A 20570-nucleotide genomic window follows, 5' to 3' on the forward strand; every position below is an offset into this window, starting at 1 on the left:
TAGCAATCGGTATTACTAATTGCTATTTGATTGTTGTAATCAGACAAAATCAGGTAACAATTAGTATAATTGACAATTTGACAACCATTATCATATAGCAATCTGTATCGTTGATAACCATTATTAGATAGTAATCAGACAACAATCAGATAGTAATTGGTATCATTGACAATAATAATAATAAAAAAACATTCAATATCAAATAGCAATCAAACAACCATTAGATAGCAAATAAGTATAAGATAGCAATTAGATAACAATCAGTATCAATTAGCAATCAAAGAAAACAATCAGTATCATTGACAATTAGGATATCATATAGTAATCAGGTAACTATCATATACAATAAAAAATCAAATGAAAATCAGATAGCAATCACATAACAATCACATAGAAATCGGATAGTAATCAAATTCCAGGTGAAAGCCAGTGAATCGTGGCTGCACGGGTGGGATTTTCCATATTTACAAAAAAGCATAAATTAGGGACATACTCTAAATTTTTTATTTATTGTTTTAATTAAAGTTGCAATTGCCTCTTTTTAATATACTACAGCTACTATTCACTTTTTTTTAAAAAAAAATCTTTTGTTATTCTTCTTTTTTTATATAAAAAGGCCAGTTGCAAGCATATCAAAATAAGTTATAAAAATTAGACACATATCCACATAATATAAATTTTGTAAAAACAACAAAATCAGTCCACCAAGCCCAATTTAAATACTTACACATGGAATTTAATTGTTATCTTATTGCTATCCGATTATCATATGATTATCTTCTATTTTTTGTTACTTCAAATAGCCATTTGATTACTTCTAATTGTCATCTGATTATCTTTTATTCTTTGACACATAGTTACTAGTTTATGATATTATCATCGGATAATATTCTATTCTTTGACACGTGGTTAGTTGTTTATGTCTTGTCATCCAATCACTTTCTATTCTTTGATACATAGTTGTTTATGAAATTGTCATTTGATTGTCTCCTGATTACCTTTTGATATTTATCTTATTACCTTCTAATCTTTGACACGTAATTAGTAGTTTCTAATATTGTTACTTGATTACCTTTTATTTTTGTTAATTAGTGAGTAGTTTCTGGTTGCCTTTTGATTGTCTTGTTCTCTGCTGCGAAAGTAAAAAATGTCTTTATTGACTCAGATACTTATTTGTTATATAATAATTGATTGATTACTAATTGATTGTTTTTTTATTATTATCTGACGTATGCATATTGTTATCTGATTGTTTACCTTGAAAATAAATTCAATTGCATGTTGATTACCAATTACAAGATTCAAAACATGGGAGAGTCCATGTCGCAATTAGGCATCAACTACAATACATCCAAAACAACAATCAACCCATAAATCAAAACCCCAATACAAAACACATCCACAAAATTGCAAGAGAAAAACCACATCCAACTTTCCCAGGAATAATGCAATGCTAAATCATCCAATTATATCACACTTGCATTTACAAAATCATTAACCAATGCAGGGAAATTTAGGCACATACTAAAGAGAGAACTTTGTTTAGCATTATCCAATCTCATGACGCCAAAAAAGATATAACAAATTAGGAGTTATTTGTACAACATTATTAGTTTTTGGTTGAGTTCTTCCTCTAATCCCTGGCTCTTTAGTTCTTCAACCTTTATATTATAAGCAATAATAACCTGTAACAAATTAGGGCTACTCAAGATCAAGGATGATTTCTTGGAATTAGGGTTTTTATTTTAGTGAATTGATTAAATTCAATTAAATTACTTAATCGTATGAACATCCTCTTCAGAGTCCGAGTCTTCCGTAGTGATTCACATATATAACTGTTGTATTACAAGAATAAAGTTTCGGAGGAATTTAAGCGAACTTGAGAAATATGGAAAATGTGCAAAGAGATTAGGGTTGTTCACATTACGAATTCCATGGAGGGCTCGTTTGATGTTTAGAGTCAAAATCAGATTTGTAGGTTTTTCCATGAACAACTTCTTGTAGAAACAAAATTCCAAAAAAAAAATTGATTGCAGAGATGAAACAGAAAGAAGAGAAGTTGAGAATAAGTCTCTGCGACCTAATTTTAATTTCTTAAAATCCAAATCAAAGTAAAGATGAAGAATGTGAAGAACATGTTCCATCGATCGATCAAAACTCACCTCCTTCGAAATTGGAGATTGTGAATAGGAAGTCACGTAAAATAGATTCATGATGGCGATTGTATTAATTTCATCACTATTGACGGACAAAACGAAGGTGATGGTGGTGGGAAGTGATGACTGAAACTAGAAGAAAAGTTTAGAGAGGAAGGGAGAGAGAGCGAGGAACTTGCAGATGAAGGGGGTTTAGAGAGAAAGCAAAGGGGGTTTGAGGGTAAAATGGGAATATAGAAAAATTAAAAATGAAAGTTTGAATTTTTTGCTATTTCAGCAAAATCTAAAACATATGGATGCTATATGCAACTTTAGTTTACTACCTGATACAATTTCTCAAAACAAAAACTATTCAATTTAAATCTCAATCTTAATCTCACACACAATCAATAAAAATAACTACAAAGAAGATTGCCTTCATTAGATATCTCAAATAGAATAAAAATGGTAGAAAAGGAATGGAGAAAAAATATAACAAAATATAAAAATAAGTAAAAGAAATAAGAAAGAAAGAAAAGAGAGAGCTTCTAAAAGAAATTGAGAGCATAATCTAACCATTTATATATGAAATTTAATTTGATTTAATCTTAAATCAAATCTCCAAATTATTAGTTAAAATTATATTTTTATTTTTATTTTTTTCTTTTAACCTGAGATAAAATGTGATATAAAAAAACGGAAACAGAGTATCATACAAAACAATTTCTTTAAAAAATGAGAAACATTAAATGAGAGTTAATAATTGGCCCTAAGATAACAATTTTAATGATACCTATAAGATAGAAAAATGGTAAAAAAAATAATCCTTTTAGAGTTCTACCTTTCACAACTAGCATGTTATTTGAAAACTCTTAAAAATTAGCTTTTTTAGGTGTTTCTTGACCAAGATCGTCATCGAGATTTGTATAAAAAGTAACTTTTTCAATTTATATCCAAACTATTGATTCTTTTGGACTGAAATCTCAATCAGAATGAGATCTAAATCCATTTAGATATCAGTAAATCAATTTGAAAATAAGTGGAAACATAAATTAGGAGTAAAATTTGCAACATTACACAAGATTTTAGATTATTTGAGAAAAACTAAGAAGAGGCAAGAGTTGATATAAGATTTGGAAATATTGCATAATATTTGTAAAAAATTTTGTGAATCTTGGTGTTCATACCCAGCAAATTTTCATCGAAAAAGTTGACCTCGATGTTCATCCCAGACAAAATTGTATTGAGAAAGCTCGTTGGATAGAAGATGAAATTTTATTTTATTTTTTAAAATCTTGATGTCATCTTGATGGAGAAAAATTATTTGAAGTGCTAGTTGTGAAAGATAAAATTTTAAAAAGTTATTTATGATTATTTCCTAATAAGATAAGATAAAATAATTGTTAAAAAAAATTAAAATTAAAATATAATAAAAAATAAAGATAAAAATATCCACGGAAGACGAAGAACTGAAGAAAGCTCAAAAAAATCTTTACCATCTTACTCTGTCTTCTCAATCTCAACCTAACGACGTTTTTCTTCAAAATTCACAGGTAATTGAATTGAAACTCCGCACACAAATTGGATTTCACTTTCGTTCATACAGAGTCCCATAAATTCACGATTCCGATTCCCAAGAAGATACATATTCAACTGCTGCATACCATATATATATATATATATATTCCTTTGTGTCACTTTCATTCGATTCCTACCTGCAATCGGATCACCATAGTACTTCCTTCAATTCCTTGTTGCCGCTTTCATGATTTAATTTCACTCAACACCCATTCGTCTCTCTCTGCCCTTTTTTCCGGTGGGTGGGAATTGGGATGGATCTGGAATCTTTGTCGGAGGCAACATCCGGAGCCATTGGGTCTCTGGTGAGTACCACTGTTTTATATCCTCTTGATACTTGCAAAACTAAGTATCAAGCTGAGAATCAGTCTCAACATCAGCGGAAGTACAGGTTTGTTGCTCTCAATTTCACTCCCTTTTTTGTTGTTCGCCCACCTTTCCTAAAATGTTAATTAGGTCGGATTGAATCTATTCTGTATTATTGATTTTGATGAGGAAGTTCAATTTTTATATTCATGATCTTTACTGCTGCTGTTATGAAATTAGGGCATTTGATCAGTGAAATTCTATTGTATTTGTCCGGGATAAACTTGTAGGGAAATAGAACATCTCTAGCGTATTCCAGGTGTAGGTGGCTCTCTGATTTACATGTTAGATCTACCATTACATTGGATTTTTGGCCCACTAGAAAATTTTGTTTGAGTTCAACAAAATTTGGAGTTGGTAGGTGTCTAAATTAGTTGAGCTATACTTTAGGTTACTTATCCACTAGATAATTCAAATGGTTCGATCATCAATTTCTAGGAAGCTTCACCGATATAAAACTTAGGGACAATATGTGGGACTTTGACCTCTTATCTCTGATCGAGAGCATATGCTTAAACTAGTTGAGCTATGTTGAGGTTAGCTTGTACTTGGGTCTTGTACTTAGGGTGTCAAAGCGTGTTTCCAAATCAAGTCCTTGCTATCAAGGTCAGTTGGACATTGATCCCTGTATTAGGCATAGATGGAATTGGATCCGTCAGTGGCAAAGAGTGACCGTGTATGTCTTTTTGATGGTTGAAAACTGGGAGATTCTCAATAATGTAGATCGTTTGCATAATTGAAGTTTGAATTATGTTGTCATTGGACATATGTTTTTCAATATTTTGATTTAGGTTGTGCTGTGGTTTAAAATTACTGTGATAAACATGACTTAGTGCCATGGCAAGGTTTGATTGAATGAGAAGTTTATGCAATTTTACTCTTTTGTCCTTATGCAGAAACATATCCGATGTGCTGTGGGAAGCAATTTCAACTGGTCACGTGGGTTCATTATATCAGGGTCTTGGCACAAAAAACTTCCAGTCCTTTATTTCATCGTTCATCTACTTCTATGGATACAGCTTTTTAAAGAGAATCTACTTGAAGAGAAGTGGGAATAAAAAGATTGGAACAAAAGCAAATCTGATGGTTGCTGCAGCAGCTGGGGCCTGTACGGTTGTATTGACACAGGTGTAAATAACTAACAACACTTCTTTACTTATGTATATTATATATTTATGCTTTTCATTAAAAAGCCTCTGATTTTAGGAGATATTTTGTAATCAGTCTTTTCTTTATTAACCTCAACTGGAGGTACCTTTTTTTTTAGAGGTAATTTGGCAGAGAACCTTCTTCCTCTGGCCTCTAGGTTGTATTCATAATTTCATATATCATGGCTCCATGACATTAAACTTCATATCATATGGTTCTTCTGGCTATTTCCCCTGAAATTGAGTGGACCAGTTTACGCTTTTTAGGAAAATCAGTGAGGGTTAATCTGTACTAAATTCAATAGCTTCCTTGAACTCCCCCATCTTTTTTAACGGAACACAGATCTTCCAGTGAATTATTTGTTGTTCTGCTCAAGTAATCTTGGTTTATTTATCATTTCAGCCTTTGGATACAGCATCCTCTAGGATGCAGACAAGCGAGTTTGGGAAGTCCAAAGGACTCTGGAAGACACTCGCGGAGGGTACCTGGAGTGAAGCATTTGATGGTCTCGGAATATCCCTTCTTTTGACATCAAACCCATCTATTCAGGTATTTTGGATTCCTTTTGACAATTTTAGATACAAAACAGATGTAGAAGTCATGTAATGCAATTACTGCCGCCACTTCTAGGAGATTTTTGCTCCAATATTCCAAATAGACATTAGTTTCACAAATTACATGCTGGCAGATCAACTATATGCCATGCTTAGTTATATTTCATTTAATAATTTTCCCTGAATGGATACTAGAACGAAAATGTTTATAGATGTCAGAAGAAACTAACATAGCATGTATGTATCACAGTACACCGTGTTTGATCAACTGAAACAAAGGTTACTCAGGACTCAACTGACGCATGAATCGGGTATAGAGTCATCCCCAGAAGCTCTCTCGGCCTTTTTTGCTTTTGCGCTTGGCGCCCTCTCGAAATGTGTTGCTACAATCTTGACATACCCTGCTATCAGGTAAAAAATCAATTTGAGCTACCATCTTAATATTGAGACGTGTTTTCACCCCTAGCTAGATTTTGTTTTAAATGTTCTGCCCCTTATCAGATTTTTTGGGGGGTTGTCACACGTCTAGATCTTTTCTTCTGTAGGCAAAGTAAATTTCACACTTGCTGTAGCTCTGAATTCCTCTACCCTATGCTAGTACATACTCCCATTCAATGTTTGACATGTCATTAAATAATATATTATTTTATTTCATGAACCCACCCCGTTAAGATTAAATAATATATTATTTTATTTCATGAACCCACCCCATTCTTAACGCTTCTTTTATGACAAACAATGGATGAATGTAGGATAGACTGTAATACTACAAATTTTCTCCAATGCTTTATTAAAAAGTGTAGTGAGGTTTGGATATAGGTGTAAGATTGTGATCCAGGCTGCGGAATCAGATCAAGAAAGGAACAAGGACAAACAACAGGACGATAAAAAAACCATCTCGGGTGCACTTAATACTATTTGGAAAAGAGAAGGTTTGCTAGGATTTTTCAAAGGATTAGAAGCGCAAATACTGAAGACTGTGTTGAGTTCTGCATTACTTTTGATGATAAAAGAGAAGGTGGCAAAGACCTCTTGGATCATATTGCTTGCATTTAGAAAGTATCTCTTTGTTACCAATACAAGATTAAAGGGTGCTTGAGTTTAAGCATTAGGCTTAAATTTTTTAGGCGATATCTAAGATTTGATATAGTCCCAATTGGATTTCTGCAACCTATGAAGGAAAACAGAGTTTCTTTTTATTCAGTTTGTTGCATGGTATGCTGTATGAGTTCAATAACTTTACATTTATCTATTTTTTCAGTTTTTAATGGTAGGAATTAGGTCATAGATTCAAAGTGTAATCTAGTATTCTAAGAAAATATCTTGTTAGATTGGATTGGTTGAACATTGTTAATTATATAATAATAATGATTATTATTATTCTATATCTAGTGATTATGGAAAAACAAGTATCATTAACTTGTAAAAGTTTCATCTAATAAGCTTAAAACTTACAAGAAAGTGAGGAAAGCAGTAACCATTGCCTCTTTGCAATATGATTCTCATATCAGACTGTTCAAAATGAAAAGTATGACAGAAACAACGAAGGCAATATACACTTTTGATCAAATTTAAACCTGATTTCCATTGATCTTTGGGTTAACAAAACTAATATTTTTTGGTCATTAAGCTTTCATTTTAGTTTATTTGGTTCTTAAATCTTTAAGTTTTAATTTAATTTGATGTCTAATTAATCTTATATGATCCTCCAGTAGAGTTCAGTGTAAGGAAATGATGGCGTGACATTGAACTTATGCTGACTAGACTTCATTGATGTGTATTTTTAAGATTATATAGATATTTGGTTTTTTTTTTTTTTTTTTCATACTAAAAAACTATCAATTTCAAACTCGAGGACCAATTAAAAATCAAATTCAAACTTCGGAGATTAAACACATTGCTTTTGAAACATCTTGATCAAATAGAAATTAAGGTCATGTTTATATGATGGAAAAAGTAATATTTGAATGATAATCTGAAAAGTGACCTCAATGAATTAAAATTGTACTGACACGTGAAATTTACTATCCGGTATGTAATAAAAAAATGTAAATTGATTGACGAGTGAGGTAATCAATCCATTTGCATTACCGTTAACAATTGTTACAATATGAGAAATATGAATCAGTCACATTTATTGTAATCGTTATTGTTATCATTACCTTTATCGATACCGTTTAGTGTCATTATAACAAATTTATAATTCTCATACTATAACAAACATTAACAATAATGCAAATGGATTGATCACCTTTCACTCATCAATCAATCTATATTTTTTTTATTAAATATTGGACGCATCAAGCGATTATGACCCATTACGATTGTTTTATCAATAGAATTTCATTACGGTTACATCAATTTTCATTACGAATCGGTAAACATGACCTAAATTCAATTTCAATACCATAAGTCTTAGTTTTGGCAATTAACGAACCAACAAGCCACCTGCTTGATGAGCAATATATATAAGTAATTTATATCTTCAACATCAGAGTTAAAGAAAGTGTTATATGAGAAAATCCCAAAGCTCTTTAATCTTTCGTTCATTTTCTCATTTTTGTGTGAAGAAGAAATTTTTCCATACACAGCTAAATTATAAACACATAGATGAGCATGAAAATTACTTAAAACATGTAAAGTACAAATATCATATTATAGTTTGTATTGTATTGCATCGTGTAGCAAAAAGGATCTGGTGATTAGAAGTAGTAAAATCCAAGCAAGACAAGGCAAGCAAATCCTCACAATAGCAAGACAAAAGAAAGAATCAAGAACAGCAACTGAGAGAACAAACCAATCTTAGAAACGGGAGTGGCTGTTGATCCTACTGCTGGCGCAAAACTTCCTTCTGCTGTGCTGGTGGTAAGAACAACGACGACCCAGTTGTCTTCAGTACCAATGCCGATTCCCGTGTACTTGGTATCGTTAAGTTTACCCGAGTACTGAGATTTTGTGAAGTTAGTAAGAACAAGATCAGCAACACGGTTTGGAACACAAGCAGGCATTATGGTTCCATCTCTTGTGTTGGAGACATTCAAATTGCATTTGGCTAACAGGTTTGGAAAGTCAGAAAACTGAGGTTCTGTTCCAGATATTGTGTTGGAACCTGTGGTGTTTGTACAAGGTTGATTTTTGAATTTCTCAGCAATTTCTTCGGCAAGGCACTCTGCGTTGTCGTTCTCAACCAGTGCTGTCAAGTTCAAGAATTGACGATAACTGTTGATGCCTCTATGAAGATCATCGTCTGTAGAAATTTAGTGGCATCAATGTATGTCCAAAGGGAGATTGAAAATCAGACATAATGCATTTAAAGGAGCTGCCTTCCACAGAATCAGCTCCCAGAAATCTATTTAAGAAAGCAACCAAATTATGAACAATGCTTGTTTGCTCTTTACAGTTCTAAGAAAGGAAAACACAAACAGACAAAGCTATAAATTTTGTGAAATATACAAGATGAATATTCACTGCCATATCAAACGATACCAGTTTCCTTATAGAGTGTGCTAACAGTAAGCCCTGTTTGATAATCTTTTAGGGGGCGTTTGAAGCAAAGATTATCATAAGATTATAATAACCACCTCTTACTACGGTAAATACTATTTGAAAACTCCCAATTAGCTAAAGTAAATACTATTTCAAAACTCCCATTTGCTACAAAACTCCATTTGCTACACTCTTGATCAAAGTATTCTAAAATCTAGAGACTGATCATGGGTAGTTGTAAATTGTAAAAGAACCTGCTATGCTATGCCATGGATGCATAAAGGAAGCAGGTTGTTGTAGTAACAATCCCAAGGTTATGCTAAACTGGAAAAATAAAAAAGTTACACAGATCAATAACTTGGCAGCCATGGTATCCTAATTTGATTTCATAAACAAGATCACGAATCTCAAAACAGCCATCTAAACCCATAGTGATCTCCATGCAGACCAAAAAAACACTCCCATTACAATAGATAAAAGACAGCACATTAATATTTCACAGTGCTACTAATTGTGATTAGGTAATTCAATTGTTCAGTTCTTCTATTGAAGGCTTATATGCCAACAATGCATAAATTAACGAGAATTACTCAGTGAGTCTCACCCTCTAGCCTCTACCATCGTTAAGAGACAGACCATTAGAAGCACAAATGTAAAAGATAACCCATCTCATGTGAATCCACCTAATCCAGAGCAAGGAGAGGTCAAAAACTAAGAACAAAGAAACAAAACTACAAAAGAAAAAGAAAATGCTACCCATTTCAAAACACAACGTGATCAAACAGAATCTCCCAAGAACACAAAACCCCAGCATATAAACAATCATTAACGAACCCAGATCTCAAATGACAATGCATGATAAATCAAGATCTAAATTCAAAAAACAAACTAGGAGTCTTTGAATGTTCATTAAAGAATTCAGTTAGAATGAAAGAGAAAGAGAAAGAGAAAGAAAAGAGTAGTACCGTCGCATTGGACAGGGTGATTGGAGAGGAAAATGGAAGCAAGAAGCAAAGGGAAAAGAAAACAGAGTTGGGTTTTCGCCATTGTTGCAGCAGAAGAAAAGGGATCGAAATGGAAGCCGGAAAATGCAGAGAAAGAGATATAAAGAAGGAAGTTCTTAGGTCTGAATAAGTTGTTGGTAGATGGGGATAGGCCTTTTTTGTTAGAGTGGATGTGAAGTTACTTCAAAGGCTACCGCCAAGAATACGACTGCGTTTGGTGCGCCTTTCAGAGGTCCCACAAAGATTTTCTTGAAAGGTTGCTCCCTTCCCATGGTTTTTTGTTCTTTACTCCCCTAATTTATTGTTTTTTTATATAGGATTGCACCCATTTTTTTAAAAAAATATATATATTTTCGATTTGTATTCCTTTACAACATGTGAAAATAATTGTTTAATCAATTTTTATAAAAAATAACTTTGAGGTCAAAATAAATACAATTCAAATGATAGAGTGTTTATACTATTAATTTCGAAGTCAGAGATTCGATTTTCTCATTCTACGTATTTAATTTAATATTTTTGCAAAAAAAAAATTAACTTTGAAGGCTTATATCCATATACCAGTTAATCTATATACATTTTAGTTTAATTATTCCATTTTGAAATGTTATATTATAACGTTTTAAGTTTTTTTTTCTTTCTTTGGACCACAAAATTGCTATTTTTGTCCTTGTAATCTTACATCTCTAATCATTTAAAGACATAGATATATGAATTTTCGATAACCCCTCTAGTTTTGAGACAAGACAAAAGAATGGGGGCATGGGCTACCTCATCATCTCGATCAAAAGCCTTTTTTTTTAGCAGCAGTTGTAATATAACAATTAAACTAAAAAAATTAGCAAATATAATGCAATACAAAATAATTTATAAATATAGTAAAATTTAGATCTAATTCTCAAAATCTATAATATTGCTAAGAGAAGTCCATCAGTGATTGTTCAAACTAGGGTTTTGCGCTCTAGGGGCAATTTTGTCTTTTTCATTGTACCCTGTTCTCTATTTAAGTTGTTGGTCTACTGTATTCCATTGTATCAGTTTCTAATAATAATTCCCTTATCCCATGGTTTTTCTCCCTAATTAGGGTTTTTCACGTAAATTCTTGGTGTGCTATTTTCTTTTCCCTACTCTTTTTTTCATCATAGTATCAGAGCATGGAGACGAAACCCTGGCCACCATTGAGAAAAATCCAATAGGAGAATCCAAAACCAATAACTCAGATATAACCACTATTATCCAAAAAGCCATTGATAGATACTTCCAAACCATTCTTCCCCACTTCCGTGAAAACTAGTCGCCACTGCCCTATCCACCGCCAACCGTTTCCATCGAGCCAGCTGCCTCCCTCGAAGTCCCAACCGCCAGCTCCCTCGAAGACTCATCCACCAGCCGCACGCGAACGAAGTCCCAATGACCAGCGACTAGCCGCGCAAAACCAGTCCTACCAGTCCCAGACGATGCCGACCGAAGCTGTGGAGCACCGATCTATTATACCCAGGACTGACTAGACCAGATCTGCGATGCCCGAGCTCCGATCTGCTATTTCCGGCGCCGATTAGTCCAAATCTGTGATGCCCGACGCCGATCAGTCAAGTTTCCGTCCTTCGAGAGTATCGTCGGCCTTCTCCTCTCAGATCGGAGCCTCATCCCAGTTTTTTCCGCACCAAAGGACAGATGAAAGAGGTATGGGTATTTTCCAGCTGGGTATAAGCAACCGAATGGAGCAGTTTTCGCCAAGTATGGATGAGTTTGGAGGGGGCGAGTCTTCATCATACCACCAGGACCAAGGAAATATAATCAAAGATCAAGTTACCCAGTTACAATTGCAGATTAAAGATGTTTCAACAGCAGCTTGCTGCTATTGAGGAAGCCATGGGATCGAAATCCAAAATCCAATCAGATCTAAATCCATACCCTGAAAACTCAGTAACTTCGTTCCCTACTTACTCCTCAAATTTATGTTCTGGAACTATAGGCAATTCTTTTGGAATTATTATAGGGGAAAAGTTGAATGGTGATAATTACTTGTCTTGGTCCCAATCTATTAAAATGACTCTTGAGGGCCGTCATAAATTTGGATATCTGACAGGTAAAATACCAAAACCAAGGATCGGTGACCCCCAAGAGCGAATGTGGAAAGGAGAGGATTCTTTGTTGAGATCAATTTTGATTGGCAGTATGGAACCTCAGGTTGGAAAACCTTTATTGTATGCAGCTACAGCCCGAGATATTTGGGAGACAGCCCAAAAACTCTACTCCAGGAGGCAGAATGCCTCACGTTTGTATACTCTACGTAAGCAGGCCCATGAATGCAAACAGGGAACGATGGACATTACCGCTTACTTTAACAAGATATCTCTGTTATGGCAAGAGATGGATTTGTGTTGTGAGATGATCTGGAACTGTCCTTGTGGAGGAGTATTACATTATTAGTCTGAAGAAACGGATCGCGTGTATGACTTTCTTGCAGGTCTCAACTCTAAATTTGATACAGTGCGCAGTCGTATACTGGGGACCAGACCTATACCATCCCTAATGGAGGTCTGTTCTGAAGTTCGCCTGGAAGAAGATAGGTTGAGAGCCATGAATAGTACACCTATAACACCAAAAAATTCCACTGCTTTCAAAACATCAGGCCCGGTACAAGATAAATAGAATAGTAAGTCGCCCCCAGTGTGTAAACATTGCAAGAAACCCTGGCACACTAAAGATCAATGCTGGAAACTCCACAGCCGACTGCCTAATGGTAAGAAACGACAACCAAGTCGGGCTCTCATAGTTGAATCTGTTACTGAAGATACTCAGACTCAGAATCAGGAAACTACTCAAAACACTACTACAGTGGGTGTAAGTGCAATCGCTTATACAGGTACTTTTCAATCTTTTGGTCTTGTGAATATAACTAGTAATAAATCGTGGATATTAGACTCAAGAGCCACAGATCACCTCACTGGTTCTTCTGATTAATTTTTATCTTATCAACCTGGTGCTGGAAATGAAAGAATCAGAATTGCAGATGGGTCCTTTGCTTCTATTGCTGGAAAAGGACGGGTGTCACCCTTTGCCGGCTTAGTACTCCAAGATGTGTTGCATATGCCAAAAGTGTCTTACAATCTGTTATCTATTAGTAAGTTAACAAGAGATTTAAAGTGTTGTGTTAGTTTCTCACCTGATGATGTTGTGTTTCAGGATCTGACCTCGGGGAGGACGATTGGCACTGCCCGGCATGACAGGGAACTCTATTTCCTTACTGAAGAAACTTCCTTTAGGCTATGTGATAAGACTAGTTTGTTTTCTTCTCATTTTTCCATTTCTGAAACTGATTATATGTTGTGGCATTATCGTTTTGGCCATCCTAATTTCCAGTATATGAACTATTTGTTTCCTCATCTTTTTCGCAATGTTAATATCTCTAAATTGAAATATGATATGTGTGTCCAGGCAAAACAGCCTCGTGTTTCTTTCTCTTCTCAGCCTTATAAGCCGTCTAAACCGTTTACTCTATTCCATAGTGATGTCTGGGGTCCTTCACCAGTCACTATCATAACTGGGAAGCGTTGGTTTGTAACTTTTATTGACGATCATACTCGTCTAATCTGGGTTTTCCTGCTGACAGATAAATCAGAAGTCACTTCAGTTTTCCAACAATTTTACAATTCCATAGAAACCCAGTTCAACGCTAAAATTGCTATTCTCATAAGTGATAATGGTCAAGAATACCTTAGTAACACTTTACGAGAATTCCTTACCTCCAAAGGTGTTGTCCATCAGAGTTCCTGTGCGTACACTCCTCAACAAAATGGAGTGGCCGAACGGAAAAACCCCCACCTAGTCGAAGTTGCCCACTCTCTTATGTTGTTTACCTCTCTTCCCTCTTATTTGTGGGGTGATGCTATCCTGACAGCATCCCATCTAATAAATCGCATGCCATCCCGAGTCCCAATCTTTCTACATTACCTGAACCTGAACCCATCCTTGATGTCAGTGTCAACACCAACACACCCATCCTCCCAACTGAACAAGTCCCTTGGATCACATACTATAGAAAGAATCTCAGGAAAGAAATAGCACCACCTGTCATCTCTCCGGCTCCAGTTCATAAGTCTAAACAGAGATCAGTTCCAGGTACTAGTAGTCCTATCCCTGATCATGATAATAAATGTGATAATACTGATGCTTGTGTTGAAAATGTTGAGAGCAAAAGCAGGGAAGATAATGCCAGCAAGGATGTGATTGAGGTTGACGATGGTGCAAAGACAGATGAATGTGTGACTCTTGAGGACATGGTAGAACCTGGAAAAGAAGCCTCTCTTATTCCCACTGGAAAAAATGTTGAGAGTGGGAAAATAACAGAACCGGAGGGAGAATGCAGTATGTCAAAAGAAAATAAAGATAGAGATGAATCCCTTGATCTTCCGATTGCCCTGAGGAAAGGTACGAGATCATGTACTAAATATCCGTTGCAAAGTTACTTGTCCTATAGTAATTTATCTCCTGAGTTAAAAGCCCTCACTACAAGCCTAGACACAGTGGTGATACCAAAAAGTATATACACCGCATTGGAAAGTCATGAATGGAAAGCAACAGTTATGGAAGAAATGAAAGCCCTCGAGAAAAATCATATGTGGGATCAAGTCAATCTTCCAAATGGTCATAAAGCAGTCGGATGTAAATAGGTATTCACAATAAAGTATAAGCCCGATGGAACTGTTGACAGATACATAACAAGATTAGTAGCCAGAGGTTTTACTCAGACATTTGAGGTTGATTATTCAGAGACTTTTTCGCCAGTTGCAAAGCTAAATACAGTTCGGGTCCTCCTTTCTATTATAGTTAATAAGGATTGGCCCCTTCACCAGCTTAATGTGAAGAATGCTTTTCTCAATGGAGAACTGGAGGAAGAAATCTATATGAGTCCTCCCCCAGGATTTGAGAAACAGTGTGATCACCGAGTTTGCAGATTGAAAAAGTTCTTATATGGGCTAAAACAATCACCAAGGGCTTGGATTGGCAGATTTACTATGTTTGTAAAATCTCAAGGATATAAACAGGGTCATTCTGATCATTCTCTATTTACTAAAAAGTCTGTATCCGGGAAAATTGCAGTTTTTATTGTTTATATTGATGACATTGTTATTTCAGGTGATGATACCTCAGAGATTAACTGATTGAAGGCAAAGATGGTTGAGGAATTCGAGATCAATGACCTTGGAAAACTAAGATACTTCCTCGGAATGGAAGTAGCTCGATCAAGAGAAGGAATTTCAGTTTTCCAAAGGAAGTATACTTTGGACTTGCTCAAGGAAACAGGTATGACGAGGTGCAAACCAGTTGATACCCCTATAGAAGCCAATGCAAAGTTAAATAATATGAGTAAAAGTGTTCTAGTGAGCAAAGAAAGATATCAGTGACTTGTTGGAAAATTAATATATCTTTCTCATACTAGACCTGACATCTCTTATGCAGTAAGTATGGTAAGTCAGTTCATGTAGTCACCATATGAAGAACACATGAGGGCAGTAGAGCGCATTTTGAGATATCTGAAAACTTCTCCAGGGAAAGGCTAGATATTCAGGAAAACTGAAAAACGATGTATCGAAGCTTACACCGATGCTGATTGGGCAGGATCTGTAGTAAACAGGAAATCAACATCAGGATATTGTACCTTTGTGTGGGGCAATCTTGTTACATGGAGAAGCAAAAAACAAGGTGTTGTTGCCAGAAACAGTGCTGAGGCAGAATACAGAGCCATGAGTCAGGGAATTTGTGAAGAGATCTGACTTGAAAAAGTCTTGAACGACCTTGATCAAGAGCATACCAGCCCAATGAAACTCTACTGTGATAATAAAGCAGCCATAAGCATAGCAAACAACCCTGTTCAACATGACAAAACAAAGCATGTGAAGATTGACCGACACTTTATCAAGGAAAGACTCGATAGTGGCAACATTTATGTTCCTTATATTCCCTCCAATCAACAAATTACAGATGTCCTAACAAAGGAGCTTTCCAGACAGTTGTTTGATGCTTGTGTGAGCAAGTTGAGACTTATTGACATCTACGCCCCAACTTGAGGGGAGTGTTGAAATTGGGGTTTTGCGTTCTAGGGGCAATTTTGTCTTTTTCATTGTACCCTAGGGTTTCTCTGTTCTCTATTTGGTCTACTGTATTCCATTGTATCAGTTTCTAATAATAATTCCCTTATCCCGTGGTTTTTCTCCCTAATTAGGGTTTTCCACGTAAATTCTTAGTGTGTTATTTTTATTTTCCCTACTATTTTGCGCTCTAGGGGCAATTTTGTCTTTTTCATTGTACCCTAGGGTTTCCCTGTTCTCTATTTGGTCTACTGTATTCCATTGTATCAGTTTCTAATAATAATTCCCTTATCCCGTGGTTTTTCTCCCTAATTAGGGTTTTCCACGTAAATTCTTAGTGTGCTATCTTTATTTTTCCTACTATTTTTTTCATCAGTGATAAAGTCATATCTCTGATAGGAGTCTGTCATCGATATAGTCTATCATATAGATTTTGCTATATTGTTATATCCTTGATTATTAACCCTAAAGTGCTATGCATTGCAATTAGTCTTTTTTTTTTTTTTTTTTTTTTTTTTTTAAATCAATGTTGTAGGGGGTTTCACATACATGGAGGTAGGAATTCGAACGTCCAACTCTCAAAATCTATGATATTGCTAAGAGAAGTCCATCAGTGATAAAATCATATCTCTAATAGAAGTTTGTCATCGGTAGAGTCTATCATATAAATTTTGCTATATTTTTAATTCTTTAAAAATGTTGTTATACCCTTAATTATTAACCCTAAAGTACTATGCATTGCAATTAGTCATTTTTTTTATTAATATTTTGGGGTGTTTAACATACATGGAGGTAAGAATTCAAATGTCTAACCTCTTGATTGAGAAATATATCTTAACCAATTGAGTTATATTGAGATAAGCTATAAAATCATTCCATATGCTATATGTATTTTCTAAACAAAGTTCATGGGATAAAATATGGTTTTCTTAGTTATCTTAATAGTCAATTTGTTTCATCGGTCTTGCCATGGGATTTCAGACATGAAAGGATCAAATCCCAAGCGGAAGCGTGTGATCGTCTTGCAATTTTATTTTCGATTTTACATAAACAAAATACGGTATAAAATAATAATATAATGGATAAACCTTACCTTTGTAGATTCCTAAATTCTTCACGATTCCCTTTGCATCTTCTCCGGAACGTCTCTTCAATGATCAAGGGACACCACCACAAGTGAAATCATGTTATTCTTTAGGAACCCAAGAATTGGATGTGTGATCTCTAAGCTAGGTTCCCAAGAATTGGATGTGTGGTCTCCAAGCTAGGATCCCAAGAATTGGATGTTTGGTCTCTAAGACTTAGAAATAGGGTTGGCAAAAATCCCCACGAGGTCGAGTCCCCGCCCCGACCGGGGATGGGGGTCAAACCGGGGATTATAATCGGGTCCCCAGTGAGGATGGGGAGGGCCTCGCCCCGTCCCCATCCTCGATTAATTTTTTTTTTTTTAATATATATAACGGGGATGGATCCCTGCGAGGACCCGTTTCCCCAACGGAGATGGGGAGAAATACCTTGCGGGGACGAGAATAGGGAGTCCTCCGCCCTGCCCCGTTCCGGTTGCCAACCCTACTTAGAAGAGGAAGAAGAAGTAGTAGAGAAAAGAAGATAGGTTTTTTTAGAGTAGTAGTAGGAGAGTAAGATTCATAATTCCCAATTCAAATGTGTCACAAACATGGGCCATGAAGACTTATTTATAACGAGAAGGGGTGACTCCCTTCTCCCAGTCTTACCTATTACCATTCTAGTTCTAATTTAATTAAATAACCATATATATTAAATCTAATTTAATATATAATAAATAAATAAACATCACATATTTATTTATCTCTACTTTTTAAAAAATAATTAATTAACTAGTAATTAATCAATTAAACAACTATATTAATCATATTTAATATAGAATTAATCAACATATAATTATCACATATTTATATGTATACATCTATTTAATATTTGAATTTTATTCAAATATTTTTCTCTCTTAATTATAGATCACATCTATAATTAACCATATATATTAATCTCACTAATATACAGTTGATTTGAACAATTCAAACCATTCCTCTTATATATCCTTTAGTGAGCCAACAAGAGAACCTTATGGACCTACAGATTAGAAGCTCCAATGATATAGCTTAATTAATTAAAAATTTTAATTAAATTAATCAATTTTCATTAACTATCGGTCAATCCACTAAAGATTGATAGCTACAGCCTTCACATTGTAGATTTATTTATGTGTCTATGGATATAACCAATCAACAGTGAGTCGAACCTTCACAAATTGCTCATAACTATAGTTGGGTCAAAATACCGTTTTATCCCTGTAGTTACATCTAACTCCTTAAATACCACTGATCCTACTAATGAACAAATAGTTTATAGTCCAACTATAAACTAACACATCTCGAGCCAGTGAGAGGTTGAGGCCTCAATATTCAAGACTCGGAATCAACTATTAAGGGAGCATATCTACTTTCCTTAAGATCGAGAAAGAAGTGAATCTCATCTTGTGTAGTTGTGTTCCCAGCTCTTTACTCGGACAAGTCCCCAAAATGGTAGGTTTATTGAATCTACTAACAAGACTACTCTCGCCCATACAAATCAAATGATTGCCCTTATAAACAAGAGTTCACAACTCACTCAGGATTAAGGTCAAGTCACTTATGGGCATCCTAGTAAAATGTAAATCTCTTCCAGCAACGGTGTTATATAGAGAGATTATTCATTTCGCGGCCTGGTCTTATACAAACTCTTTGTATAGAATACCCTCGCTTATATGTATTCACATGAACAATATGATCAGACCATTTGTAGCACTTTACAATAATTGTAACATCTACAAAACAAGTCGTATTCGTAGTTTCACTAGGATAAGGTACCCAATCTTATCTCTCTACTACATACCGTTTAGGTTATCACTTAAATGTGATCTACCTATATGTCTCCACATATATGTTTAAGTTACATAAAATAACATTAGATCTTAGTTTATTGGATTGATTTAATGCAGTCTAAACATTAATAAAATACTTTTTATTTTATTATCTTTACAAACTACAATAAACACTCGTTTTAGGACATTAACTCTAACAAAATAGACGTTTGATACTTTATTTGTTTCATAGAATTTCACCTTCTAAAACCCAAGATATTATTATCCAGTGAAATTCAAAACCCATCAGACACAGGATTTCCAATACCCTTCAAAAAAATGAGATTTTTATGTTGGAGAGATGAACAATAAAAATATAGCTTAATTAATTAATATATATTCATTATTAATATTAATTTCAATTAATTATCAAATATAAATATATTATTTAGACTCAAGAAATTTTAACCAGTACATTTACCATTAATATTTTATGTTATATTAACTATTTGAATATAAAATTTTCTTATTAATTATGTTCTAATTAATATATATTTAATTAATTACTTTTAGTAATTAAATTAATTTTAATTATTGTTCAGCATAAAAACAATAATTTACTTTTATTTTAAGTGATTTAATAATTAATTAACATTACAATATATTAAAAATGATAAATTTAATTTATGACTATATAAATGGTTCTTTTTACATTTAATTAAGTAACTATTTAATTCTGATTTTTATATACAAAATTCGTAAATCGATCACAAATATTTAACTTCTAAATATTAATTATTTTGAATATTCAGATATATACATTAATTATCACAAATATTTATATTCAATATATTTAATATCTATATATATAAAACAATATTTTCGATCCATAATAAAAATGTAAAGAGTTATTAGAAAATTTGGAGAATAGATAGTGTGATAGTAAAGGTGTCAACGTTGAGAGAAACTAGTGAGAGAGAGGTTGAAAGAAAGAGGTTGGATTGAAAAAAAATTTAGACAGGGTTTTACTTTAGAGGACAAAATAGTAAATTCATAATTCTAAAAGTCCTATAAATCTTTTAAAATAAAAGTAATCCAAAATGTATTTAATATTTTTTTGGGACTGTTTTTGGCATAAATAAACCAAAAGCCATGAGCCATATTCTTTTGGGAAGACACTAGAGATGGAAGAGAAAGCTAGATTTCTTGAAAAAAGAAAATTGGTGGATGAAATTGAATTTGGATAAAGTGGACCCAAATCCTTATGTACACACATGCGTATCACTCAACATACAACCAAATACAAAAACTCCATTGCTATCTAT

General features: G+C 34.2%; 2 protein-coding genes across 2 annotated transcripts; one reads left to right on the top strand and one right to left on the bottom strand.

Moving 5' to 3' along the window:
* Window positions 1-3550: 3550 nt before the first annotated feature.
* LOC120068444 (peroxisomal adenine nucleotide carrier 1-like) lies at window positions 3551-7167 on the top strand. Its single transcript, XM_039020214.2, has 5 exons — window positions 3551-4104; window positions 4976-5207; window positions 5631-5777; window positions 6033-6193; window positions 6602-7167. The coding sequence occupies exons 1-5, from the start codon at window positions 3968-3970 to the stop codon at window positions 6879-6881; spliced, it is 957 nt and encodes a 318-aa protein (XP_038876142.1). The 5' UTR covers window positions 3551-3967; the 3' UTR covers window positions 6882-7167.
* Window positions 7168-8378: 1211 nt separating this feature from the next.
* On the bottom strand, window positions 8379-10536 carry LOC120067856 (putative GPI-anchored protein At5g19250). The gene is made up of 2 exons (XM_039019460.2): window positions 10234-10536; window positions 8379-9029 (listed from the first exon to the last, which is right to left on the bottom strand). The coding sequence occupies exons 1-2, from the start codon at window positions 10313-10315 to the stop codon at window positions 8527-8529; spliced, it is 585 nt and encodes a 194-aa protein (XP_038875388.1). The 5' UTR covers window positions 10316-10536; the 3' UTR covers window positions 8379-8526.
* Window positions 10537-20570: the final 10034 nt, after the last annotated feature.

Source organism: Benincasa hispida, chromosome 12 (genome assembly GCF_027475165.1).
Source record: "Benincasa hispida cultivar pf3 chromosome 12, pf3_genome.v1.1, whole genome shotgun sequence".
Classification (NCBI taxonomy): Eukaryota; Viridiplantae; Streptophyta; class Magnoliopsida; order Cucurbitales; family Cucurbitaceae; genus Benincasa; species Benincasa hispida.

Coding starts and splice junctions, on each gene's coding strand:
- LOC120068444 (XM_039020214.2), top strand. CDS start 3,968: ATGGATCTGGAATCTTTGTCGGAGGCAACATCCGGAGCCATTGGGTCT. Junction 5,208..5,630: donor GTACGGTTGTATTGACACAG/GTGTAAATAACT, acceptor TTATCATTTCAG/CCTTTGGATACAGCATCCTC. Junction 5,778..6,032: donor CATCAAACCCATCTATTCAG/GTATTTTGGATT, acceptor TATGTATCACAG/TACACCGTGTTTGATCAACT.
- LOC120067856 (XM_039019460.2), bottom strand. CDS start 10,315: ATGGCGAAAACCCAACTCTGTTTTCTTTTCCCTTTGCTTCTTGCTTCC. Junction 9,030..10,233: donor TCACCCTGTCCAATGCGACG/GTACTACTCTTT, acceptor AAATTTCTACAG/ACGATGATCTTCATAGAGGC.